Source organism: Archocentrus centrarchus, chromosome 21 (genome assembly GCF_007364275.1).
Source record: "Archocentrus centrarchus isolate MPI-CPG fArcCen1 chromosome 21, fArcCen1, whole genome shotgun sequence".
NCBI classification, from domain to species: domain Eukaryota; kingdom Metazoa; phylum Chordata; class Actinopteri; order Cichliformes; family Cichlidae; genus Archocentrus; species Archocentrus centrarchus.
In genome coordinates, this window is record NC_044366.1 from 33886280 (window position 1) to 33914263 (window position 27984).

General features: G+C 43.0%; 1 protein-coding gene across 2 annotated transcripts; it reads left to right on the plus strand.

Moving 5' to 3' along the window:
* Nucleotides 1–118: 118 nt before the first annotated feature.
* On the plus strand, nucleotides 119–24460 carry akap11 (A kinase (PRKA) anchor protein 11). Of its 2 annotated transcripts, none has more exons than XM_030757791.1 (12): nucleotides 119–222; nucleotides 3275–3379; nucleotides 5453–5563; nucleotides 5646–5696; nucleotides 5919–6050; nucleotides 6996–7260; nucleotides 8519–12881; nucleotides 13169–13309; nucleotides 16206–16289; nucleotides 19651–19697; nucleotides 20190–20389; nucleotides 21675–24460. In XM_030757791.1, exons 2-12 carry the CDS (start codon nucleotides 3317–3319, stop codon nucleotides 21852–21854), a joined length of 5637 nt encoding a protein of 1878 aa, XP_030613651.1. In that variant the 5' UTR covers nucleotides 119–222; nucleotides 3275–3316; the 3' UTR covers nucleotides 21855–24460. The 2 variants fall into 2 exon arrangements, with proteins under 2 accessions (XP_030613651.1, XP_030613652.1); XM_030757792.1 differs by lacking the exon at nucleotides 119–222 and adding an exon at nucleotides 468–484.
* Nucleotides 24461–27984: the final 3524 nt, after the last annotated feature.

The following is a 27984-nucleotide window of genomic DNA, read 5'->3' on the forward strand; positions in this document are numbered from 1 at the left end:
ATCCAGGTGACTTTCGGAGTGTGTTTGTCGATTGGGGAAAATTTACATAGTTATGGTATTTAACCGCAGAGATTATACCCGCTGCAGTGCTCGGGGTGACTTGAAAGTTCGTGTTTCCATTTTCTGGTCGAAAGAGTTCGAAACGGGTGAATCGTTTACGAATCGCACACCAAGCACCGCGACTACCGTCGGCGCTGCTGGAGTCCGACACTGAGCGAAGAGGTAAAAATGACTTATTAATAGATATAGATAGATATGTATACACTAAGAAACAAATGACCACATACTGCTGTGGGCTTATTGGAATCTGTCTTAGCGCTGACGTTAGCTTGGTGGCTAGGGGCTAGCTAGCGGCGATAAGGTGACAACAGAAACCAAACGGACCGCGGCCTGGTTCGGGTGCTAGCCCAGTGATTGACAGCCTGTCAGCTAGCAAAGAGGTTTATTTTGCTGTGGTCGACAGTCGTTTTGTGTGCCCCCTAAGGTTTGTTATGTACTCTACATGTCTGTATGTATAATGTTCTGTGGCTAGCCAGCTAGTTAAGTGTTTGTGTGATCTGGGCTTGACTCCACAGAGTCTGAGTAGTCGTGAGTCGACCTCAGCATCCACGGTGTGTAGCTTCTCTGCGGCCTGCTGCTGCGGTGGGTACCAGCTCCATAAGCTCTGAATTAGCCAGCGTTCTTCCTCCAAACACCCCGGTGCTTGTATGCCTCTATTCAAGACATGGAGGATTTGAGAGTATTTATTCATCTATAAAGACGCGAAGCATGGCATATTCAGTGAGAGCTGGTAATGTCAACAAGTAATGTTATGCAAAATGTTTACATGTAAATGGTTCGGCTAGCAGCTCACATGCAGATGAGAATATGAAGTTATCATTTTGCTGCACAGAAATTTGTGCATCGAAAATGGTTAGTGTGTCAGTAATCTCCATTTTTTTCTATATTCAGAGCACCACGGTGGCGGCAGTTAAAGGGAAAGACCACGCGTGAATTGTGCTGTTCCCAATTTAAAAAGTCAAGTCATAGCCAAAACGCAAGATCCGCATTTACAACCTTGATTGAAATAATTAGTTGACGTTGTGAGGATTAGAGCATTTAGCACATTTATTTTGAGTTGATGCTCCCCATAAACTAGTCTCTGGAGCTTGAAAAATAAACTAGTTTTGCATTGTTATATAATTTTCTGCACAGCAGGACTGTAATTAATGGTATTTCCAACCTGCCCTTTTTATCTCAATAAGACAATTTGTTTTGGACCACATAGAAATCGCAAGTGTATTTCATGACACAAAAAAAGAAAATCACTACATTTCACTTAGATGAGTTGAGAGAAAGATTATCAGGTGAATGAATGAGTTCTGATGAGCCTGAAGATGGGCAAAGTTACAATTTAATAGTTTGACTTGTTTAGTCCAATTATGTCCACTTAGCTCTATGTAAATGAGATGGACTCTAATTCCCTACTCTCCCACAGCAATATAAAAACCTTACTTTCTTTTCATGTTGGGAATGGGGAATTAAAAATAAAACTCCTCTTTTTCTACCTATTTTATCCTTCTGTGGGCAGAGTTACACAAAAGCAGGTCTTCAGTTCTGTTTGCCCCGGCCCTCGCCTGTGGTTGCAGCAGCCAGTGCATTTGGCGCCACATTGTCGTCTTTTTGTTTGTGAAGTAAAGATGAGAGTAGTTCATATATTGGAGGGAAAAAAAAAAAACCTCTGCTTTATTTGACCGTAGTGTCACCTGTTCCTCAATAAAAGCTGGTGTCAGCTCTCACAGTGAGCTGTGAGTTTTCCTCTCTCTGCCTCTGTTTATCTGTCCTTCCAGCCACCCACACTGACCCTCAGAATTTGGCCCACATCAGATCCTAACCAAACAAGATGTCAGACTGCATTGCCTTCGACAGGTTGTTTTTCTGTTTCTCTACTAAGATCATCACCTCCCCCAGCAATCCTCAGCCTGGCTCGCCTTAGCTTTGTAATATATATATATATATATATATATATATATATATTTTGTGTAAACATTTATAATTAACTTTATGAATCAGCTCTGGAGGATTGGTGTAAGCCTAAACTTAGTTACCCTTAATTGCAGTTTTTCCCCATGACATGACTAATACTGAATCCATAACGTATTATGTGACCATGCTGGTTGCATAAGGTGGTGATGTAGGCCTCCTGAGTTGGTTCTCACAAACTGTACAACTGAATCCTAAAGCTGTGAACTAAACATGAAACATCCCAAGCTTAAAAACAATACACAGATTAACCAACTACTTGTTCAAGTTAGTCACCACCAAAATATATGCCATTGTGCCAGCTTTCCTTGTGAGTGAAGTGGGGTGTACAGCATAGTTGAATTTAGGCTGCAGTGGCTGGCCCTGTTGTTTTTGTACAGCCCACCAAAGCACCCGTGAGAAGGCATTAGGTCCTGGATCACCAGAGGAAGCCTGTGGCATGCACTCTATCCCTCTGGTTCTCAGGATGCAGGATGGGCTGATCAGTGGGACCGCCTGCCTGGGTCTAGACTCAACTAGCCGCTTTGGCCCGTACCTCAAAGGAGAGGCTTGGATTTCTTGGGAAACTTTTCCTTCTTGTACACTGTAAATATTTTGCCTCCATCACTCGCGCTCTCATGCTGCTTACCAAATGTGGTTGTCCTGCTCTGAGCACATACGCCGCTCTGTTCTTTTGCCTTGCTGTTTGATCTTTGATGCAGGCCTGGCTGTTTAAAGAATAGCAAAGAAGCATGGCCAGTACATTACAATACAATAAAATACAATAGCTGATCATTACCACCAGGGTAAGTCTAGGCCTACTTTGAGGAACTTGATTCATGATATTTAGTTGAAATAAATCTTCTTCACAGGCACTGGTACTTGGTGCTGGATTACTTCATTGGGTAGCTTAGGTCCAGCACTTTGTTGCACCATGCTTCTTGTTTTGGCATCTGTGTTTGTGTGCAACAGTACTAGGGACATGGTGTCTTGCTTACTAATAACAGAGACTGTCATTGCTTTGTCATGTGATTGTTGCTGTGGTAAGGGGGGTGGGACAGCTGAGCAGAATATAAGAGCACCAGAGAGCTCACACTGAGCTATTAAACCTGCTGAGGATTGTTGATTAAAGAAAGAAAGGGGAAAAAAAAAACAAAGCAGAAAAACGGCTCAACTGTGGGATTGAAAGTGACGATAGCAGTTGAACCTCGACTTCTTTTTCACTCACCTTGTCATTTTCCTTCTCTCCTGGCATCTTTCTTTCTCCCTGCAGGTGAACGGCCCGCCAGCCAGCCACGTGCAACTCTCTGTTGCGATGGATGCCTGCGCCCGTATTAGAGGAGTCCCAATCAGGTCCAGGGCCTCAGTGCGGAAAGAGGTCTGTCTCCCAGGAGCATTTGCATTTTATTCTGCAACTATGTGTAGTACACCTAGGGTTCTATATATGAATACTCGGTGGCTCAGGGCTAGCAAAAGAGTATGTTAAGAGCCTTGCTGGGGCAGCCACTGGCCCATTAGGAGTTTCACAGTGGTGAGGTCACCGGTGACCCAAAGCGGCTGATGCAAACGCTCGCTGTCAACTTGTTTTTCTTGCAGTCAGCACTTTCACATTAAAGGAAGAACATGTGGAAGGCAGTGCACAGCTTGATATTTCACTCACATTTGTCTTTAAAAATTGTGGCTTCCTTCCACAGTTCAATGACATGCATTGATCTTAACTATTTAACAGATTTAGATTATTAATATATAAATCTACTAATCAATGACACAGTTTTTTAAGTAGATTCCTCTACCTAGTAGTCTATTAAGTAAGAAAAAATGAATTTCTTTATTGTTACTAGTGAATGTATTACCTACTAGCCTTGGGGGGGGGGGTCACTGCCAGTAAGATGTTAGCTTGGATACTATGTTGCAAGTGTGATTATTCTGCTAGGTTGGCTACAAGAGTAACTATTCAAATTTTCTTAGCTTCAAGTCCTACAACATTAGTACATTCTGCTGATGATGGCTGTTGTTGCAAACAACAATGTTGCACAGACTCCACAGGATTTGAATGCAGAACTATAAGTTAAACATTATTCAGCAACTCCCATCTTTCATCTCTGCTAGATTTGTATTGTAGTTTCTAATGTAGTTAATGTGTTTTATTTGAAAATGCATAGTCCAATAGAGTCTTATCTAGCATTTTAATATAAAGTGATTGCTTAGGATCTATATTAAAGGCATGGGTGAGAGGAGCCAGATGCACACAATAAAGTTCTTATTTTGCATTCATCTGTCATGCATGCTGCAGATGTGAACAAATGTGTAAACATTGGTTTGCCATTAGGGCTGTAGGGTAGCATGCACAGTGTGTGTGTGTGTGTGTGTGGGGGGGTATTTGATCCCCTGTTGAAATTGTAAGTTTGCTCATTTACGAAGAAATGATCAGTCTCTAATTTTTATGGTAGAATCCAGAAAAAAAAAACAAATTCATAAAAGTTATAAATTCATTTACATCTCATTGAGTGAAATAAATATTTGATCCTCAATCAAAACATGACTTAGTAACTGCTGGAGAAACCCCTGTCGGCCAGCATGGTGGTAGGACGTTTCTTGTAGTTGGTCACCAGGTTTGCACACATCTCAGGAGGGCGTTTGGCCCTCTCCTCTTTACAGGAACTCTCTGAAGTCCTTAAGTTTTTTTGGCTGCTGATTAACAACCTGAGGCTTCAGCTCCCTCCACAGATTGTCTGTAGGATTGTGGTTTGGAGACTGGCTAGGCCACTCCATGGCCTTAATGTGGTTCTTCTTTAGCTACTCCTTTGTTGCCTTGGTGATATTTTTTTGGGTCATTGTCTTGCTGTAAGACCCGTTCATGACCCATCTTCAGTGTTCTGGTTGAAGGAAGGAGGTTCTCATTCAGGATTTTACAGTACATGGCCCCATCCAGTGGCCCTCAATGCGGTCAAGTCATCCCGTACCCTTAGCAGACAAACAGCCCATGTGGCCGATCCAGCCTAATGCAGGTCTAAAATCTTGTCCTGATGTCCTTTGGCAGCTCTTTGCCCACGATGGTGGAAAGGTCTGAATGGAAGAAATCGATTCTGTGGACAGGTGTGGCTTATACACATAACAAGTTGAGATCAGGTGTATCTGCAATTGATTGATTGTAATCTGTGTGCCACATACACACAGTCAATCTGTGGGAGCCAGAATTCCAGCTGGGTTGTAGGGTGTCAAATATTTATTTCACTCAAATGACACACAAATCTATTTATAGCCTTTATGTAATGTTTTTGTTTTTTTTTTCTGGATTATGTTAATATTTTGTCTCTGTTAAAATATAACCACCATAAAAATTAGAGGGCATTCATTTCTCTGTAACTGAGCAAACTTACAAATTCAGCAGTGGCTCAAATAATTATTTCCTCCACTGCGCTTCTATAAAAAGCTGCATGTGTGTTTGCAGACTGTGCGAGACAGCGGGGCGCAGAATGTGAAGAGCCTCTTCAGGAATAAAAAGGAGCTCTGTGGCATTGGTTTAGAGCTGCCAGCGAGAGACGCCACCAGACTGACAGAGGTATGGGACACAGACACACAAATGAAGCTCAGCCATATTCAGACACATGACACGTCAATGCTGAATGTCTGTGCTCTTTCAGATTCACTTTGTGTGTCTGCCTGGTTTAAGTGAAGGAGAAGACATCACTCAGGTACACTTTAATATTAATTATTATTAATTAATTTAATTAATTAATTAATTAATTATTAATTATTATTATTATTAATTAATATTAATAATGAAAAGCTTCAAAATCCAATAATTGTATGTTAGTATGCGACAATTTGATGGTAGAGGAGGCCAAAAAAATCTCTATTGATTTCTATGCTAGTCTGTTAATTAGCAATTTGACCTACTTGCCCCCCACCCCCAGGCTCTGTCTTCCCTGCCAGGGGGGCTGTGTGAGCTTCTCAAGTCCCTACACGTCCACAGCATCAAGAATGACGAAGTCCTGCTGCTCAAAGACTCCCGCAGGCTGCCGGAGCACAAGGATGAGGGACCTCAGGTATGTGACTGACCATTTTTGTGTTGAATCAATTCGCTCAGTCAGCATGTTGAGTAAAGCAGAAGTGACGGGAGAGAATAACAGGAAATAGGAATGTGTAACTTTACAGCGCTCACAGTCTATCCCAGTAAGTAGGGTGGATTGGGAAAGGAGCTCTGTGGTGTTGGTTCAGAGCTGCCAGCTCTAAACCAACAGACCCTTCACTGAACATCTTGGTGTTGTAGGTTTAAAGTCATTAAAATTTATTAAAAAACAGAGACAGCAATCTTTCATTGAAGTATTCAGACCCATGTTCAGGTGCATTCCATTCGCTGCCCTTGGGATATGTTGGGATCTATATGGAACTTGGATTTGCCTGTTGAACGTATATGTGTAGGTTATTGACACTAGAAACATGTCCAAACATGGTAAATGTTCAAATTTAAGAAGATGCACTTTTAACTCTCACCAGTCCAGGTCTAGCAGTTGATTAGAAACTTTTCCCACATTAGGGCCATGTCCCACATGTAAGGAGATATATGAGTCTTTCTCACGCTTCTGAAGAAATGCAGGTGTGGGACAGGCAGACAGATGTTATGTTTGCAGCCCTGTCCTTCCTGTTCCTGTGTGTTTGGGTTCACACAGACCCTGCAGCTCAGTCTGTGGCTTTCTCTCCCCAGCTCTGTGAATTAACGAATGGGCTGGCACTAAATGATTATTGCATTCTGCATATGCAACAATATGCAATCAGAGCACAGACATAACAATACACTTCTAGTCATCTCTCCCCTCCTGTAAGATTAAAAAGATGCCCATGTGAATTTAATTTACAAAAGCGATTGCTTTGACTGTTTAGTCTGCTTGTTGGTTACAAATGAGCTGAAAAATCACCAGCCAGACCTGATTGTCAGCACTTCTCATTTCCCCCTTATTTCTTTTTCTTACGCTGTCTTCCTCTTCCTCCAGTGTTGGTTAAAGACAGTGTGCGTGCTGAGGCATAATCCCAGCACCAACGTTTACCCTCCAGCCAGTGTTCCGACTTTGGTGGGGCTGCTGGGGTGCTACACGGCAGGTCTCCGCTATACGCTGGAGCTTCAGGCTCTTCAGAGGAGCACAGCTGAAGCCAGCCAGCCAGACGAAGACGATACCAACCAGTCGGTCTCTTCGATCGAGGATGACTTTGTCACAGCCCTAGAACATCTGGAGGAGGACGACACAGGAGACAATCCCTGTAGGTTTAACAGCTAAAGCTTAGTGGCATTTAGCAGCCTCATGTCTTTTTTTTATTCACTTGCAGAAAGGCACTCCTTTCTATTTTTAATTCTGTCATACTGGCTGGCACACCACTTGTAATTTCATGCATTATATGGACACTTGTATATTTTCATGTACTACCATACATAAGAAGACAAAATGCTTTTCAGGAGGTTTTATTATTTTTATCATATTGTTCATCACTGGCAGGAATTTACTGAGAGGGGATCTTTCACTGTTCTAATTGTAACCCAAATGAATAATCACCCATTCTCTTCAACAGGAAAACAGCATAGCACATAATAACTAGTAAAATAAGAAACATTTACAAACATTTACGAAGTTACACTGCCAAGCAGCATACTGGGTAATGCTAGCTGGCCAAGTAATATAATCGAGTAGGGAAAGGCAGAGAAAAAAAGCCAACAGAGAGGCCCAAAAAAACAAACAAACAAAAAAAGACTTGACCAAATGTCAAAAGCCTGTTAAGAACTGACTCTATTGTCCCATGCCAGATATTTCATTTAACAGCCTAAGAGTAGATTATTTATTATTTTGCTTATTGGTTTAAATTTTTGGATGTCTTTTTTTTTTTTATATTTATTAAATGACATTTTTAATTTTTAGCTGATCCACCACAGGACCGAAAAGCTTTTGCCATAACAAAGGTGTGCGTTGTCTGTCCACATGTCACGAGAATCGCAACTCCTCCTAACAACATTAATCAGAATTTAATCAAACTTAATGGGTCTTCAACCAAATTGTGCTCAAGGTCATATTTGTCATTTAATGAGCAATAACCTGTGACTTGTGTTGAACTGTGAGCCAGATGAGCTACTGTCATTGACATTTTTTTCCCTATTCTAAGTATTCCTAGCCATGTGGAAAGGCCCAATTATGCAAAAATATTACAGTGATATACAGTGAAACTGTCAGAATTCAAAATAATAATGTGATACAACTATACAAATTTCACCCCCACCCTCCTGTCTTCCAGACTGCTCTGCACTATGCTGTCATCATCTGTGCATCTTTTAATAAAAATGTCTCTGGAATTGTTTCAGTTCACTGCTAGATGGCACTAATTAGCCGTTTACTAGTTTGGATGCATCCTCGTCTATCATTTTGCTTAAACATAGCGCAGTGGAAAAAATATGTTCATCTTTTATCCCCTCTCTGCAATGGCTGCATCTAACCACTTCTCTCCTCTTTCTCCTTCATGTCCATCTCCACAGCTGCAGCTCCATATAGTCATTTTAAAAAGCGCGATGTGGCTTCACAGACTGTCCCAGCCCACAAGAGAAAAAAGGAATTATCAGGCTCCCGCATTATCATAAGCTCATCTTCAAAGAAGTATTCAGCCAAGCACAGATCCGGTCCTGATGTATCTGTCACAGTACAGAGGTCGTCGGGCGTGGAATCCCAGTGGACTTACTGCAGTCCTGGAGCGCGTCTCCCCTCACCTTTGATTCATGTCAGTGAATCAGAAGAATCAGACTGTTCCAGCCCCAGTCCTATCATTTTCCTAGATGAAGTGGGCTACCAGAAGAGCCTGCTGGCCAAGCTGGACATTCCTCAGGTGCCAGGGGGCCCCAAAGAGCGAGTTGAAGACTCAGATTCTGAAGTTAGTGAGTTCTTTGACAGCTTTGACCAGTTTGATGACTTGGAGGAGCTTAACTCAGAGAGCTGCACTCTTACTCTGCCTCTGGATGCAATCAGTGCCCCAGCAGCACAGAAAAAGGCTACTGAATCTGGCACAAGTGTGCCATCTTCAAAATATGTTTCTAGGGGCTGCTCAACCAAGGGAATGAATCCTCACCGCTTTGATCAGCCCACTCTCCCAGCCAATGTGAAAAAACCCACCCCCCTGAAACCAGGCTCTCCTTACTCACTTCCCTCTGAGGTGCCTGATTCCCCACGGCCTGTACAGACCCCTTCCGAGGAGAACGGCGGCCCCCTCTTCAGTCCTGTCAGCTCCTCTGCCTTCAGTCCCCTGGTGGACTCCACTGAGCCACTGGAATACTTCTGGAATACAGAAGAGGATGGACAGAACAGCTCTGAGCTACGTAAACCCCAGGATCTCTGCTCTTTGTACAAGACCTACTCAGACTTTGCTAGCAGTCTGTCCAAAGAAATTCTTGGATCTGTGTGTGGCTACCAGTCTGCTGTCGACATCAGTGACAACAAGAATCTCAGCTGTGTCTGCCACAAAGAATTTAAGAACCCTTCAGGATACCTGATGAAGCTCTCAGAAATACAGGAGACTGTAACAGTGGCCAAGCTGCAGAAGAAGTCCCAGTCTTTGAAAGATGGCATTCAGAGGTTTGCCAGTGACCTAGTGGAAATGAGCTTGGGCAGTGCTTTGCGAGACCTCCAAAAAGGGGTGTCGACCTGCACCACCACCTTGTGCCACCTAGCTGCTAGACTTACCTCTTCAGTATTTCAAATGGCCTTCCATGAGATTGGCATGCGACGTGCATATGTCCTGAAGGAGCGGGCAATCAATGGGTTGGCCAGCTTCCTGGTCGGAGAGGCCGTGTCCACGGCGCTCAAAGAGTTCCTGACTGTGAAAAAGCAGATTTTCCACAGCACGGTGACACGTTTTGCTGCTGATCTGGCTGAGGAGCTGGTGTTTGAAGGTATAATGGAAGTATGTCAGTTCTCTCACCCCTCTACCCCTCTCACGCCAAGTGATTGGTCTTTTGGCCACGGGCAAGAGGAGGAGGAAGAAGAAGAAGAAGAGGAGGTGGTGTCCTCCTATGCGTCAGACCTGTCTGAGTCTGTAATCCAGGAGGCCTTCATAGAGCTCTCTCAGGCAGATGTTGCCTTCACAAGCCAAGCAGCTATAAGTGTGTCTGTGGGCAACATCTGTTATGTCAGTGCAGAGAACACCAGCACTCATACCTGCAGCACCTTTGCTAACCAGCAGGTTTTAAGTTCGGCTGTCCCAGCAGAGGATGCTTCGTGCACTGTGAAGAAAGCCCTGTTCACTGTATCAGGCATGGCCAGCTGTATTCCTGTACCCCAGGCGGGGCACGCCCTCTCCAACCTCCAAGATTCTGAGGAGACTGCTCAGCAAAGGTCTAGCTTGTCACATACCCCACAGACCAGCCCCAAAAGATTAACCGTGTCATCCTCTGACGATGCCACATCTGTACAGACGCATCTTTACAGTCATGGAACTCAGACCTCTGTACCAGCAGGAGAACCTTCCCAAAAAAAGTCTCCATTCCAAAACTTCTCTGGCAACATGGTGGATATGATAGTAACTGAGGCTTGTGAGCTAATAACTGCCTCTAAAATGAAGAAAGGTTTCGGTGACTGTGCTGACTTCCTCACAAAGACAATCAGAAGCCGTAGGGACTCTGATGATGCTTCGGATTCCCCTTCAAAGCAAGGAGCTGTCAGGGAAAGTTTTAGATATGACTGTAGAGATTCTGGGAATGTTAGGCAGGGTGGCCCTGTTGAACAAGCAAACAATCCTCCCATTTCCTTTCAGACAGGCGCTCTAAACCAGGGGAGTTACCGATGTGAGCGAGGCCCCAGGACCAGAGGTGTGTCTGAAACACATCCTGTGATGATGAATACTTTGGAAGTGCCGGTTACTGAGATGGGTGGACAAAGGAGGATATCCGCTTCTGTGGATGATTCAGCACCAAACTCTGGACAGAAATCAGGTGGGACTCCTGGTACTCCTCCTTCCACCCCTCAGCAGCCCAGTGAGGTCTCCAAGGAGAGACAGATAAAGCAGTTCTCCAAGAAGCTGAAGAGCAAGCTGGCTAAAGAATTTTCCCCTGCAACGCCACCTCCGACCCCTCACTATCAGCCTGAGCTGGGCCCAGGGCCAAAATACACCATCCCAGAGGTGGACAAGGCAGAGTTTATGCTCAAACTGATGAGATCTCTTTCTGAGGAGGCTGATGGAAATGAGGAGGAAGAAGAGGAAGAAGCAGCAGAAGAAGCCGGCGTTGGTGGCGGTAACAGATGTTTAGAGACGGGGGTTGGCCGACAGGCACACAACCCGATGTCTGCTCGCATGATGTCCAACAAAGAAGCTCTCCACTATGCTGAGCGGTTGGCGTGTCACATAGTCTCCATGGCAACAGAGATGGACACCCTGGGAGGTGCAGAGGAGGAGGAGGGAGAGATGAACCAGGGCAGTGAGAAGAGGAGAGACAGTGTGGCTCAGTTTTCAGAGCAGACCCTTAACTCGTTGTGGGTGTATGCAGGGGAGGTGGCGGGAGAGGTGATCAGTGACGTGAAGAGGATGGTGAGCTCTGGACAGCAATGTTCGTATCACAGAGCTGTCAGAAGAAGAAGCTTGGACAGATCTAGCTCTGAATGTTTGCATTACCCCCATAGACACCACTCTCAACCCAGCACAGACCAGAACAGAGACTGGAGGTTAGGGAGGCTGGCTGAGCAGTGGTCCAATGAAGCGATAGCCTCGACCTCCCAGTCTTCCACTTCTGCTTCAAGCACCATGTCTAGCTCCAGCTCTGGTCTGTCCTCTGAGTATCCCAGCTGTGAGAGCGTGACAGATGAGTATGCTGGCTACCTCATTAGAGTACTGAAAAAAGAAGGGGGCAGTAGGGAGTTAGTCCTGGACCAGTATGCCACTCGTTTGGCTTACCGTTCTATAAAACTAGGCTTGGCTCACGCCAGTCGCAAGATAAAGCAGAGATCTTCCAGTGCACGTCTTCACTCCTCTAAGTCTCTGCCAGATGAGTGGAAAGCTACTGGTAGTGAAGCCTCATCAGCCAAGGATAGCACAGAGATGGATGGAAATGCTCAGTGTTGTTGCAGGGACTCTGAAAGGCAGAGTAAGAGGGAGTACATGGATCTAGTCCACTTTGCTGAATCTTTAGCTTACAACATCACCTGTGATGTCACACGCAAGCTACATCTCTCCTCTGTACGGCTGCCTAAGTCTCTCACTGACTCCTGTCTTTATAAAAAATCCAAACTGGAAGACATGGCAGAGAATCTCATTAGGAACTCCTTCTCCTGCCCCCTGTTATCCAAGGAGAGTAAAAGTAAACACTACCACAGCACAGGGAGCCTGTATGACAGAGGCTACAGTAGCAAGGTGATGCAGGTCATTGAGCATTATGCCCGGAAAATAGTGGATGACACGCTGAAGATGAGCCTGGCTTCGGTTGGACATTCATCCCGGGAGCACCAAGGCCACGACAGACACACTCACACACAGAGGTTGTCTGAGGGCCCAGCACTGGCCCGGGCAATGGGGGAGAGGGCGTGCCGTTACTGTCAGGTCCAGGAGTGTCCGCACTGCACCAAACACAGCAGGCACCACTACCAACCTATGTTACAGAGGAGGAAAAGGGGGGGAGACTGTCAACCAAGAGCACTCTCTAGTCTGGAGATTCCCAAAATCCACATCGACCTGGACCATAGGGTGGCATTTGCAGAGGAGATGGTATCCATGGCAATGGAGACAGCTAAGCGCGAGCTGAGTAACACCAGCCTTAATGCCGACAGCGGGATCGGCCACGATGGCACCAGCTACGCCGAGAGCCTCACCGCTGAGATCATGACGTCAGCCCTGTCCAACATATGCCAGGGTGCCCATACCAGGTACACACATCCCAGTTCACATCAAGAAGAGCTTGTGTTTGCTCTGATGGTCATTACACACACACACACACACACACACACACACACACACACACACACACACACACACACACTCAGTGGCTGGGGGCAATGAACAGGTTGAACTTCTCATCTTTTGACAAATCAAATATTTAAATGTTTTGCTTCTTGCCCTATTTTACTGCACTGACTTATCTGTTCTCTTGAATTTCTAAATAAGAATATTTGCATTATTTTTTAGGCTTTTCTTTTTTTCTTTCTGTGTTTAGTGCTTCAGGTAGGGAAACCACTGAGTCCACTGTGTCCCAGCAGCTGAGTGTCGGGGATGACAGCCTGGGCAGCTGGTCCAACCTGAGTTTTGAAGATGAGCACCCAGATGATAACAGCAGCTTCCTTCACCTCAGTGACAGGTAAAAACACCTTTATTATATCCATTACCTGTAGAGAACAGTGCTTTTATCTCCCTCAATGTCAGTATTTTGCTGCGGTGATAAATAATAGATTAAATATCTATGTGAATTTTGCTTAGCGCTTAAAGACCTCTATTAGTATGGGTCTGAGAACAATTGCATTCGTCTCAGATGGACTGGTTCTTAAACAGCGCTTTTTCTAAAGTGCTTAAACACTCAAAGCACTCAAAAAGTTTACATAAGGTGTTTTTGGACCAAAAACTTCTGAGGAATCCTTGAGTGGAAAAAGACTACCCACTGGGGCGCTCCCCTTGAAAACTATCTTTCGGGGCTTTATTTCTGTTTGCATTTACACCCACAATAGAATGGCTAATGTCACATAAGAACCAGCTGGTGGTTGGCCTCGCAACTACAGCAACCACAACAAGTTTCAGAACAATGTGATCGTAGCTCCGTGTGTGTGTGTGTGTGTGTGTGTGTGTGTGTGTGTGTGTGTGTGTTCGCGCTGTGGGTTTCATTAACTTAGTTGTAATACAGACGTGCAGATTTTGACTGTGCGTTTGAAATCACCCAGTTTGTGCTCTTTTAGGTCACATTACCAGTAACTATCTTTGCATGCTGTTACACATTCAGTGTGGAACAGCACAGAAACCGCTGCAGCTCCCAGTAACACTGATGATCGCCACCACATGCCAGTCTTAGCCATATGAGCCTTAGGTATTTTTTTCTCTGATAGCTGGTGATATTGCACCAAATAATTCAATTAAATTTTGTGTGCATAGCACCGGTTCAGTCATCTCAAGATGCTTTATGTTAGAATATTAGAGGGAGAACCCCAACCAACAGATGATACATCCCTCCATTTACTGTGTACACGTTTGTGTACATCACTCTCTGTTATGTAGGCAGAAGGTGAATTTTTTTTGCACCAAAAGCACTCGGTGTCAGTGGATCCTTTTAACAGGAAGAGACTGCCAGCAGAACCAAGCAAGAAAAGAGAAACAGAAAAGAAGAGCATAGAGACCAAACTATAGTAGAGAGTAGACAAAAGTTGTTGTAGTAGTGTAGTAGTAGTGCTTTATAAACATATAGGGTGTGCTCATAGCATTGTGGGAAGTCCCTTGGTAGCCTGAGCCTATAGCAGCATAACTAAGGGATGGCTCAGGGTCACTTGATTTTATTTAAAAGGAAATTTTTAAGCCTAATTTCCAAAGCTGAGGGTGTCTGTCCCCAGATACTTCACACTTCAGTCACTCAAAGGTTCCTCTTTTGCCGAAGGGTACCTACTCTAAAGTAGGTGCTACAAAACGCTCAGTGCAGATGCACCAAAAACAGAGGACCTCCCCTAAGAGTTACTAGAATTATGAAAATGTTTCTCTGGTACAAAAGGCCGTAATGTGATTTGATCCAGGAGTACTGAGGGGGAAATGTATTTACAGATATGTTAGGAGCTGTTTTGGGCAGATTTTGAAGTAGGAGTTTGGAAAATGCTGCTGTGAACTTCGTATAATTTTTATTCTCTTGGTCCTTCCCAGATGGTATGCAATAAACTGGTTGGTATATGTTTCTGTGTTTAGACTTGTCAAAATGAACAATCTGTTAAGGATCTGCAGACATTGTTTGAATTGGTTTAGATTCAGGACCTAAAGACTGAGGTTATCACTTTGGTCTTGCTGCGTCAGTTTGTCCTTTTTTCATTGTTAGCGTTGGACCTGTTTTAGAAGGAGTCTTCTGTGGTTGAGTCTTGATGTAAGGTTTTTCCAAGGCCACAGTGTATGTTTTTCGAACATCATTTGGACTTCGCTGCCAAAACGCACTTTTCTCTGATTTGTGCACATGCTGCAGGACAATGACCCCTGTTTTGTGTGTGTGAATTTAAAAAAGAGGGAGGGTGTGAGGGAACAAGCATCAGCCCTTCCAGGGACCGGGTGTGATAAAGACTCTGGAAATTAGCTTGTTGATAGTTTCGGCGAGGGTTGATATCTCTATGGAAGCAAACCTGGCAACGCTGAGATTCTTCCCAACGTTCTGAAAGAGCACAATGTATTAGCATTAAGTTATTTTGGCCATCGGGGCAAAGTTAATGTATCATAATATTTTCTAAAGGTGTGTCTTTAAGTGCTCTCCTCTCCTCAAGTGCTGTTTCTACAGGAACAAAGTCCAGCATGTGTAATTCATGACTCTCTTCAAAAGCCTGCTGCAACTATTTCCGCTCAGCAGGTGAAATAACAGGGGAAAAAAAAAACAAAACAAAAACCTTTATGAGCTTACTGGGACAGATCAGGCTGACTGACTAGATGAAGCACACCTCAGCCTGTCATACAGACCACAGGGAGAAAGCTGCAGCTGAGGTAATGCAGATTATTAGAGGTATTTTTAGATATCAGAAATGTCTCTCCCTTTTACTGAGGATTTGGCGTGCCACGGTATGCAGGTTCCAGCTAGCAAGACTAATCATTGACTAATTATAGCGAGTGTGCATGTTGTTGCGCTGCTGTTGCCAGCTGGTTGTCCCGCTGGAAGCCACATGATTAACGAGATTATGCGAGAACAAAAATGTAATGATCTCACATCTTAGGCCTTTAGCAACAAATTGCCTCAATCAACATTGAAGGTGATTCAGGGGGATGTACAGTGGAAAAAAACCTGCATCATTTAGAGAATCCTCCTCTGTTTTTCAACCTCACCTGACATTTAAAGGATTATTGCAAATGCCAGAAATGGTCATCCACCTCCTTGTTGTTTATTGACAGTACATGATACTAAGCTCTTCTAGCAAATGCGATGAAACCGCTTATTACATCCTGATCTTTTGTTGCATTTGTAGCTCCCATGTGGTAGCCACGTACTGTGTCATTGTTCCAGTGATGTCTTACCTGCCTTCTCTGTCCAGCAGCAATGGGAACAGCAGTAGCTGGAGCAGTCTGGGCCTGGAGGGGGAGGCGTGTGAGGAGCACTTGTCCTTCTCTCCCTCTGACAGGTTGGTTGGCACCCGGTTGACATGGCTAATCTTTAAAAAAGAAAATGCACACAAGACCATGGAGTTTACCTAGAATGGGACAAAGCATGAACTGAATTTACTAGAAAGCAACACTAGGTGAGGAAGTGTGTGGCAGGTCCACAAGTAGACAAATCTCTCAGCACAATATTGGGACCAGAGGGTTTCTTCATCAGATGAAGATGACTTAGAACATTGTACAATGGCATTTTGATTTATACTTTGTCTCATACAAGGAGCCACCAGTCCTCTTGCATGCCCATATTTAAGTTCTAAACATAGATAGGCTTGATTTTGATGCTACTGTCAGCATGCCATGTGTTGCCTAAGTATTTTTTGGTTCTGCTGGTTTTGCTTGCATGCAATCTTTTGTCTTTGTGAGAAATCTGTAGTGTTATTATTTTGTCCTTTTTTGTATTAACCTCTTAACATCCAAGTTCATTTAAAAAAAAAAAAAACCCACTAAAACAACAACTTGGGGGTTAGAATTCATTACAGCCACATGCCAAACAAGCATAGTTTTAGAAACTATAATCTTGCGTGCATTGTGGCGTTCAATCTGTCCATTCTTTCCCCTCAGTTATCTGACGTCTGGTCACGGTGCTAACAGGGTTTTCCAGATGTCCTGTTCCTCAGCAGTCTTCCTTTGAGGAAATGCTGAGGCAGACCCAAGCCAGTGAGTTCAGGACCTACCCTGTGGTTTCCTTCTATTTGTGTGTCTGGAAAGCCTTTGAGGTAGACCTCCACGAGGCAACCTGCTCATATATCTGAAACACCACACCTGGCTCAAGCGGAGCCCCTACTCTGAGCTCCCTGTGGATGTTCAGGCTCCTCAGCCTGTCTCTTAGCTGAGCCCACACATCTTATGAGAAAACTCATTTTTCCTGCTTCTATCCTGACCTTATTCTTATGATTATAAGTGACGGCTGAAATGTAGATCATAGGGTTTGTTGGTGGTGTACCAGTGTACCTGTTCGTCTCATACCCCACCTTCTTTTCTCTGGTGAACAAAATCCCAAGATATCAAACCTCAGTGTGGGGCAGGATCTCTGCCCCAGCCTTCAGGTAGCAATCTTTTTTTCTTTCTTTTTTTTTTTTTCCCCTTCTCCCTTATAGTTTCATATGGGTATAAAAAACTGTTGGAAATTCCATACAAAGGTGTGGATGTGAGCGTAAAGCTAACCCTAAACAGGCAGCAGACATGGTGGATGTTCAGAGGTTAATGCTTGCAGGGACTTCTTTCTTTCTGTTTGCAGGTGACACCCTGTACTCAGAGGTCAGAGCTTCCCTGAAGCTTAACATCGCTTTACTAGTGCATGATCAGTGCAGGCAAAACAAATTCGCAGTAATGAATTTTTCAGGCAGGTTTGTGCATGTTGATAGTCACACAACATCAACTGAAGCTGACAGTTCCAAGATTATAGTGAAACTGCAACAGATTTCCCAAAGTGAATGCAGTCAAAACTGCTGTCGTCTTTTTATTTAAACAAAACGTTACTGGACAGAAAACAGAAGAAAGGATGACTTAAGCCTAACCTGAGCCCACATCTGTGTAACATCTGCTGATTAAAAGCAGATGACTGGAGTCCAGACTTATAGGTTTGTGTTTAGTTTTTAGTTTTATTCAGTTTTGAATTTTTATTGTAATTCCACTTTGGTTTTTAGTTAGTGTAGTTTTTATTAGTTTAAAATGGTAGTTTAAAAGTTTTTATCATTTCAGTGTGGACAAATTCAGAATAGAACTCACAGTACAAACAGCATACATCAGGAAAAGCAGTTAAAGGCCTAGTAAAAGTACACAGTATTGTTTGTTAGTTCTTGTTTTTACTTTTCTACTTTCATCTATGTTCAGTTTTCCTGTCATTCCGTTACCTGTAATAACCTCGCTCTGTTCTTCGGTCTCACCCAAAACCAGTGAAACCCAGCAGGATGGAGAGTACAATTACAAGATTATGTATAAGATACAAGATACAAGAGTACAATATTATGAATTGCAAGCAGTCAGATATTTTTGGCACATTTCTACTGCTTCTGCTGTTTTTATATTGCTGTAAAAACACAAAATATTTGGGCAATGCTAAATGTTTATTTTTCTTCCATCAAGGAATAAGGGACCTTTGTGGCTAGTTATTTAATCCATAAACAGAAAATTTTGAATATATTGTGAGTTATAAAATAACAATGTATATAGATGTTTCAGAAACACTATAAAAACTAGTATTAGTAAAATGTTAAATAAGCTTTTTTTTAATTTATTTATTTTTTTTACTGTTAACAGTGAAGTGGTGATAAATCCCAAGATGATGATTGATTGGTTAATAATTTCTTTTTAACTGATCAAATTAATATTTAAAGGCTTGTTGATAATAAAATAACTAAAAAGGGTATTTTTTTAATTTGCAATTTATTAGCATTGGTTATTATACATTTAAAAAAAAATTATAAGCCATTTTTATCCATGCTGCTCACTCCTGGAGCTTCTTGATGTTGAGTTTGGTGACTGGCAGTGAAGCGGCCACCAACAGATGGCAGATTTCTCACAGATTTACGTTTGTGGTTTAGTTCTTTTTAAAGAATTCAAGAGATGTTAAAAGTGGGTGGGGTGGGGTGGGGGTGGGGGGGTTGACTCATGCATTGTGCCAGTGCGAGCTGAAGTAGTCGGACACACACAAAAAGCTTTTCTAAGTGTAGCGCTAGGTTTGTCCTCTTCAGGCACCTCCATTGACGCCCATGTGCTTTGACTGCATGGCTTTAACCGCCGGCACTTCCTGCTTCTTAGTTCTCCTCGTCTCGCCTGCTTTTACAGTGCCATCGTTCCTTCAAACAGTGAAACAGCTTCTTAGACGTTTTTCCTTTCTGTAAAGAAAATGATATCCTTATATCCCAACGAGCAGAGCCTGAGTGTCTGTAGCCGTGGGCTGTGTCAACAGGCCTGTGATTAACAACCTTATAAAGTGGAGAAATGACTGTTTACCTGCTGGCATGTCACACAGCAAATATTTGCACAATTGACAGAATGGATATCAAGTGGCTTTTCAGAAGGGTAAAATCAACTTTCACACTGATCAAGATGTGCTCTTCGTCACTGCGTATTAACTGACAAAAGACGCCTGAGCAGCAAAGACAATTTACAGGAATACAGGGAAGATATGCAGCATCACTGTGTCTAAGACGCCTTTTGATCACAATTGCTTTGATTGCAGTGCGTGTTTGCTTTGCTTTTTTTGTCAAAGGCTCTTAGCTTAAGTGTGCTTATTGCCATTTCTATATCTTTGCATGCATCGTTGCCTGTCTGGCCATTTCTCCCTTCTTACTAACCTGTGTGGCATTTCTCATCCAACAGTGACAATACAGAGGACAAGGAAGCTGAGGTCAAAGAGGAATCCAGTGGTAAGCATGTTTTATTGTGTGCAACATCTTTTTTTTTTTTTTCCCTTTTTAAGCACAGTGGGAATGCTATTTTAATACTTTGGGAAGGGTTAAAAACACATCATGGCACTCTTTGGGAAACTGATGAAAATGTTTTGAGCTCTTTGCTCTCCAAGCGACTCTGAACAGTTGGATTCCAACTTACTGCGTTCGCCTGTCTGAGTATGTTATTTACCCACCCCCATATTCAGCCACACTAATGCTCATTCATGCACTCCACTCCCTCCACAGTCACTCACTCTGTACTGTATGTCTCAGGCTACAATTGCCCCCAGTTAAGAGGAGGTTCCTTATTGTGTTTGTTGTTCTATGGAAACCATAGGAACCTAGCTCTGAGCAGAACAGGACAGTTATCTCTACCTTCTAAAGAAGCAGAGCTAGAAAACTGAGATTCTCAGTCACGAACCGATGTGAGTGACAGCTGGTGACTCCTGACTTTTCTCTGTGCTGCAGGGACACTCTGTGTGGACAGGACTCAAATGCATATTCCCAGGACTGCGCTGGTCATAATGAACTCAGATGTCAGGGAACCTGGAAGCGGCCCTCAGCACGTGACCCTCGACCCCCAGCTCAGGAGCATGCTGCAGTGGCTGGCAGCCTCCGTGGCTGACGTCCCTCAGATCCAGCTGAGCCCCGACAGAGAGCTACAGCAGGTGATTGTTACTATCACAAATGGGTTTCCTCTGCGGTCTTTGTACAGTCAGCACTAAAACCCTTTTTAAACCACGTCATGTTACTTCAGTCAAAGAAGTCATTCTTTCCATGTTTGGTTTTGAAGGTTAGTAATCCTGTAAAGTTCTGTCCTGGTTTCCACCATCCTGTGCTTTGTTGTGGAGACAAACAGCTGAGAAGCACCAGCTACTGTGATGATTGAGCTGTCGAATTTTTTTATTTTTTTTTGGGGGGGGGGGGGTTGCCACCATTTAGTTTGTTCCTGTTGTGTCCATTTCAACGTAAATCATGGTCATCACTGTTAACTGAGAAAACTTTCTAGTAAATGCTTTTATACAGTTTACAAGCCATGCACAGCAAATAAAATTGTTGGCTGATACAGCCCAAATAAGCCATTATATGGATCTGTGAACACAATATTAGTGCTACTCTACCATTTACCTTCCAGTGTTTAGTGTGTTTCACCTTAGCCGGTGCACTGGCATGCATAATCTTGGTCTTTGAGCAGTTTGTCCTTTTACAATCATTTTTTAACCAATATTTTTAGGTATCTGCTCTAACAATCTTTACTTTCAGCTATTTTAATTTAACAGTCTTATTATTTTCTATCTGCTTATATGTTAAACTCAGAGAATTGATTAATTGATTTTCTTTTCCCCAGGAAACAGTATTACCTAACACCCTTTTATGGCTGCTTAGAAACCATTAATATTTACCCAGATCTCTTTTTCACACCATGTTTTAAAGAAGTTTCTAAAAGTAGAATGGGAGGCAGAGCCTTCAGCTCTCAGGCCCCTCTCCAGCTCCCAGTTTAGATTCAGGAGACCGACACCCTCTATCAAACTTTGCTTTTTTGATAAAGCTCATAGTAGTTGGGGCTTATAGTAATTCAGGTGACACTGAACCCTCCCCTTAGTTATGCTGGTATTGGCTCAGACTGATGGGGGACTTCCCATCATGTGCTCAGCACTAAGTCCCCACATTTCACTTTCTGTTGGTTTTATGCCACTGTTCCATGTCATTAACTGCAGTCTACTCTCTCCTGGAAGTTGTTTTGTTCAGTTTGTTGTTCTCCATCTTTTCTCTTAAGGCTTTCTCTCATGCCACAGTAAAAAGGAGTTCTTCCTCCCTGCCGTCGCCAAGTGCTTGCTCTCTCTCATACTGCGGTCTTTTCCTTGCAAGATAAAGTGCTTTGAGGTGACTGCTGTGTGCTGGTGCTATGAAATAAAACTGAATTCATTGAATGATGGCTCTGTCTCCTTTCAGCTCCCGGCAGTGGTCCAAAAACTTCGAGAGAGGAAGTGGAAGGTGGGAGACCTGCTGCACATGCTGCTGCGCTACTATGATGAGAGCCACAGTCAGCCCGAGGCCAGAGAGGAGGCACTTGAGGCGGGCACAGAACCTCACTGCATCCCTCTCTTCCAGTGGCTTCTGGAGCACGCCTAGAGCCTCTGCCCCCCCCACCCCCTCAGCTCTTCTGTTCTCAATTCCAGCTCAGTGAAGTTTGCAAAGACAGGGCTTTGCAAACTTCACAGGCCCGTAGAGGCTACCGCATGAATCAGCTGATCTAAATCCCTCTCATGAATGTGGCGGCATGTCCCATCGCACGCTCAGACCGACGAGTACTTGTGCCGCGTTTTCCCCTTTTTTCACCTTCGGTTTTGTTGCTGCAGTTTTATTGTTTTTCAGGGCTGCATATGTAACTCATGTTGATTTAGTGAGCTGCCTCCAGTCCTGAATTGAAGGCCTCACACCTTGCTGTGCTTAAGCTTCGGGGTGAGAGCGAGGGACCCACCCGGTGTGTTTCCAGATGGAGCTGCAGTATGTTGAGAGAAGAGGGAGAATGTGTTTTTTGTTAGGGAATCCCCACAGCTGCTAGGCGGATGATGTCATCACACCCACAGCTCACCTCTGGTGGTGTTTCCACATAACGAGAGACCAACTGTGCACACGCACATATACACAGCACACACTTTTTTTTATCAGAACCAATTCAAGATACATGAACACAATTCCTTTATTGTATCGATCCGCTCTTGTGTTACAGTGAGTTGTATTTAGTTTTCCTCTGAATGACTCACTATGCTGCCGTACAGAGAGAGACCAGACCCTGTTAAACCCATCTCTGTACTTTCAGTAAACTGTGCTGTCATTTTTGCACTGATGATCATGAGCCAATACATTTGGTCACAGAATGATTAAAACCACTTATTGAGAGTATTCCTGATTTATCTAATACTGTAACCCTGCTTTTTCTAGTAACAGTCTCCTTGGTTATCAAACTTAGTAAAATATTAGTGGATGATGAGTAGTAGAGTGAGAATGTATAAAGAAATAAAAAAATAATCCTTGTGTATATACAAGGATTATTTTTTTTAAATATATTTTGGGTTTTTTTCTATTTTGGAAAGTAGAGTACCAAATCGAGCATGAAATGCTGCTCTTACTTGTGATAGAAACCATCACATTGGCTCATAAGGTGACTGTTCACCCTCTCCAAGTCAGTAGTAATTGCATACACCGGTCATCTATGTCAGTGGCCCTCGTCCAGTCTCGGGGAAGATCCAGTGACGCAGATAGCCGATCCTCTGGTAATTAAAGACACCGGCTCTGTCTGCCGACCCTGAAACCACAGGCTAGCAACATCTGCGTAGCTCAGGCCTCGACTCACACATTCTGTCACCCACGCTACACAGTCACCTCGAAGAGTCGTCGAGTATGAATACCACAACTTCCGTACAGTGACCCCCCCCACCACCACCACCTCAGTGTGTTTCACACGCACACACACACAAACTCATTACTCACCACCACCCCCCTGCACACACACACACACACACACACACAGAGCACTACCCCAGCTACTTGCTGAGAAGCACTTTTTTTTGTTTTGTTTTTTTACATTTTTGATTCGGCCTGAGGACAGACTGGGCATTTCCTCCCCCCGGCCTCCTCTGTGGACCTAAAATCCATTAGCAAATCTTTGGGATACATTTGGATGTTTGTATTTATTTATTGTCGTTTTCTTTTTCCTAATGAGGGACTGAAGGATGACGTGATGCTGCAAGGTTATCACATTTGAGTTTGAAACACTGTAATATACCATGATCTCACATGTATTATTATAAAACTACGTGTTGTTGGTGGCGTTCGCCTGCATGGCTCAGTCTACCTTTTACAGCTTAACATTGTTACTCTTCTTCTCGTGCTGGCCTACACTAACGCAGAGCTGCAGTGATTCAAACGTGTCCACACTGCCTCACAGTATGCTACAGGCCTCTGCAGATGCCTTGTTTGTTCCTGCTTCAATCTCTAGGCTGCCATATGGAAATATAATCTTAAAGGTGTTTGTTCTGTATGAATTGTTTACACATTAAAATATTAATATAAAAAAAAGATGAAGGTGACACCCAAGATATCTGTAAAAAAATAGGAGTAGAAATGACACAGTGAAGTATTAACCTGAGAGGCGAGAGAGTGTTTCTATACCGGTTTACATTAAAGGAATGTATTAAGAGTCACGGACACTTGAGAGCGCTTCACCGTGTTCGAATCCTCTCCCTGTGTGGCTGCCTAGCTGTAGGACTTTCCCAGGTTTTTCCCAGCACCCAGCCCCTCTTCTATTTTCATTCTTGATCTATTTTACATTCCTGCTCACCCCAGATGACCTACAGTAGCGCTACATTGTGTTTGTGAAAGCTGAATGTGAACCCGACAAGACTCCATTTAGAAGCAGATGCTGTAAAATCTGTTTTTGTTACTGTTGTGTTACTTTCTCTCTCTCTCTCTCTCTCTCTCTCTCTCTCTCTCTCTCTCTCTCCAGCCTCAGTTGGGAGCATTAAAAAAAAAAAAAGAAAAAAGATGTACTTCACCTCCTCTCACTCCCGTATTTTCCCGCTTTCTTGTAAAATCCTGCCAAATAAAGATATTTAATAAATTATAATAAGTTATAACAGTGAGTTCACTATTTGTTCTCCCAGTGGCATTGTTAAATAGTTTGCACAATTCTAAGCTTGAAGTCAGAAACTATAAATTTGTTTGTCAAAGCTTGGCGTGACAATAAAGCTTTTTCATGTGCTCTAGTTTTGTTTTTGTTTTTATTAATCTTTTAATGGAGAGAACACATCCTTGTATCAACACGTAGAGTATCGTTTCACATTTCTGAGGCGTTGTGTTATGGGTAGTCTGCCAGTTTTCCAAAGAGGAAATGCAAGATTTTTTTTTTTTTTTTTTTTTGAATCTGTCATATTTGACATTTTTTGGAACAAAATCAAGAATCATGGAGAAATTAGTCATTAAAATGAGAAGATTTGCTCATGTTGCAGTTGAATAGTTTTGCTGATTGCATGATTTAAAGTCATCACATCAGGCTTTGGGTTGGTCGACAGTGCTGTGCTTATGCACGGTGTTAACAGTGTGAAAATTGTAAGAAAGGCTGCAATCAGTCAAGTGCATAACTCGGCAAATTAGCTCAAAATACAAATGCATGCAAAAACATTTGCACAGATATATATATATATATATATATATATTACGCACATTATATATATATATATATATATATATATATATATATATATATATATATATATATATATATATATATATATATATATATAATGTGCGTAATAAAAAAATATAACTGTTGTCAGTACATGATTACTGTGACACCCCTATGACTAGTTACCTGTCATTTTCTGCTTTGATGAGGATGCAGTTATTATCCCCTAATGGGAATTTTAACAGCTTTTCCAAACATCCTAGTTTTACTTTGGATGCTTACATTATTTTACTTGGCATAGAGAAATGAAATTATTTCACAAACACCAAAAACTACCAGGGTCAAAATGATTACCTCCCCTGGTGCTAATAATTGTGTGTCCTTCTTGCTGGATAACAGCCTGCAGTTGTTTGTTGTAGTTTTTAACAAGTCTCACACACGTCTCCTGACCATTCTTCTTTGCCTAATCTCTCAAGCTCCTCCAGATTTGATGATCTTCCAGCATGGACCTTGGTCTCCAGTTCACCCCACAGATTTTCAGTGGGATTCAAGTCCGGGCTTTGTGCAGGCCAGTCAGTAACCTTCACTTTGGTCTTCTGGATGTAGTTCTTCACTACAAATGGGTCATTGTGTTGGAAGACACCACTGCTGACAGCTTGAGGTTTTCCTTATGATTCCGATGAGATTCCCAGTTCCAGACACACTGAAGCATCTCTACAGCATAATACTCCCACCACCATGCTTCACTGTGGGGACAGTGTTCTTTGGATTGTACATCTCTCGGGTGACAGTAGAGCAGCTTTTATTTTGAGTTTATAGTTTAGACCAAGCTCAAAATAAAAATCTATGAATCTCGGGTGTGTTTCCACTGTTACCTGAATGTGTGCTGAACTAGGCAGGGTGTGTGTGTGTGTGTGTGTGTGCGTGTGCGTGTGTGTGTGTGTGTGTGTGTGTGGCGATTGAGTGAAGGAGTGAGGGTGTGACAGTGAGACAGGAGCCAGGTTCGTTCCTTCGTGCCTGTACTGTTTTGGCGTGGTTACAGCCAACAATAACGGCTGACTTAGCAGTTAAAGACGACTGTCTTTAAATGTCCTGACAGACTTTATCAATATTGACATGGAAGCGCACGGCCTTAAATTTAAAACTTTTGCAGGATCTTGCAAAAGCTAATTTTTTCTCCTCTTTTTTTCCTCCAGTATCCCTAGCAAGGCTCCGTACATTCCTGTGTGGGGTTCTAGTGATTGTCTTCTTTGATACTACAATCCCCAACTTGGCCAAGTCATTCTCTGGTGTCTTGGCAGCGGTTCTCTCACTCATTTTCTTTCCAGAGTCTTTGAAATCGTTCTCTCCCTGCCTCTGCCAGGCTTGTTCTGTACTGTGTGGCTGAATTTCACTTGGAAACATTGTGAAACTTTGTATATCCATGTTCTGGTTTGTGAACATCAAACCTTTTTCTCAAGTCTAAACTGATGTTTTATGTTTTTGGCATGATGCTTGTGAATTTCATCTGCTGCATAAAAATCTATGAGAAATAATGTAAAAAACATACTGTATTGTTGTATTTTATGCTATCTGGAGGGGTGTCTCCTCTGTAATTTCCACACTGTCCATTTGTTAACTTCACAAACCACCGGTGCAATAAAAGAAAGCCCACTTTGATATAATATTGCCCTATAATCACAATTTACTGCAACTAGATACTTTCAGCTGCTTCCCCATCACCACAACACATGGACACACAAGTTGACCAGATACCCTTCATGATGCAACCCTCTCATTTATCCAGGCTTGGGACCAGCACTAGGACCAGCACTAGGACCAGCACTAGGACCAGCACTAGGAGTACAAGCAGGAGTCCACGTGTGACTCTCTGAGGCTGGGTTTGTGTCTCCTCCTGGTGTCAAACCAGGGATTGTTTACATGTACGCTGAATGCGTTAACCACTAATCATATATAAAAAATAGATATAATAACACTCCTACCGCCACTCCTACCTTACCAATTTGTTTCAAGCACTTAGATGACACATATTACTGGATGCTGTTAAATGATATACTGTTAAATTGCAGATTCCTCCAGACGTATAAAATGGTGTCACTTTACTAAGTGAGGCGGCTCTCCTCTTCACTTATCTGTGCTGCAGGTCTCAGAGGAAACAGAGGGGCTGTGTATCTATAGAACGATGGCTTCAATAACAGTGTTACAGCTCTTGGTGATGCCTGGATACGGCAGCACAAAACAGCCATTGTTGCTGTGTGATTAGATCGTACCACACACAAATGAATAATTGGGTAATGTTTGCTACAATGGCCAGAACCTGTCAGGATACAGCTCTCTTAGCAGCGGATGAATGGAGGTGTCTGTCTGACACAGAGGGAGAGACAAGACGAAAGGGAGAGGGAGGAGGGAAGGTGGGAATACCTAATTGCAGGCTTTATCATGATAGAGAAGGAGAGGAATGTGTCAGACAAGCACATCTTTGATCTCTTGAGTGTTGGAAAGCCTACTGACAGACAACAAGAGGCTCTTAGACCAACCATACAAGGACATGGTCTGCTTAGCTTGTGGGTGACCTGACTGAGTGATATCATTTCCAGGAGGCCTGGAATTAGGGGATAACTGTATGGAGGGAAAGAAAGAAGAGTAGGCGTACTGAGAAAGACAGTATGCTTCCTGTTCCTCAACAGCATGACAAATCCTTTTTCCCCCATACGGAAACTGGTAGTATTTTCTCCTGAATTCAGAGTTGTAGTCCTATAGCCAAACTAAATTGGCACAAAGTTAAACATCACCTAAAATAGAACAGACTTAATGATGTATACAGTGCTGTGAATAAGTATTTGCTCCCTTCCTGATTTCTTATTTATTTGCGTATTTGTCACACTTGCATGTTTCAGATCTACAAACAAATTATAATACTAGACAAAGATGACACGAGTAAATGCAGTTTTTGAATGATAATTCCATTTATTAAAGGTGAAAAAAGGCATCCAAACCTAGCCAGTCCTGTGTGGGAAAGTAATTGCCCCCTAAACCTAATAACTGGCTGTGCCACCCTTGCCTGCATGACCTCCT

Bases quoted from the DNA above. Each gene is read 5' to 3' on its own strand.
- akap11 (XM_030757791.1), top strand. From the start codon at position 3,317: ATGGATGCCTGCGCCCGTATTAGAGGAGTCCCAATCAGGTCCAGGGCC. The intron at 6,051-6,995 runs GTATGTGACTGA...CTCTTCCTCCAG, and splicing joins ACAAGGATGAGGGACCTCAG to TGTTGGTTAAAGACAGTGTG. The intron at 7,261-8,518 runs GTAGGTTTAACA...CCATCTCCACAG, and splicing joins CGACACAGGAGACAATCCCT to CTGCAGCTCCATATAGTCAT.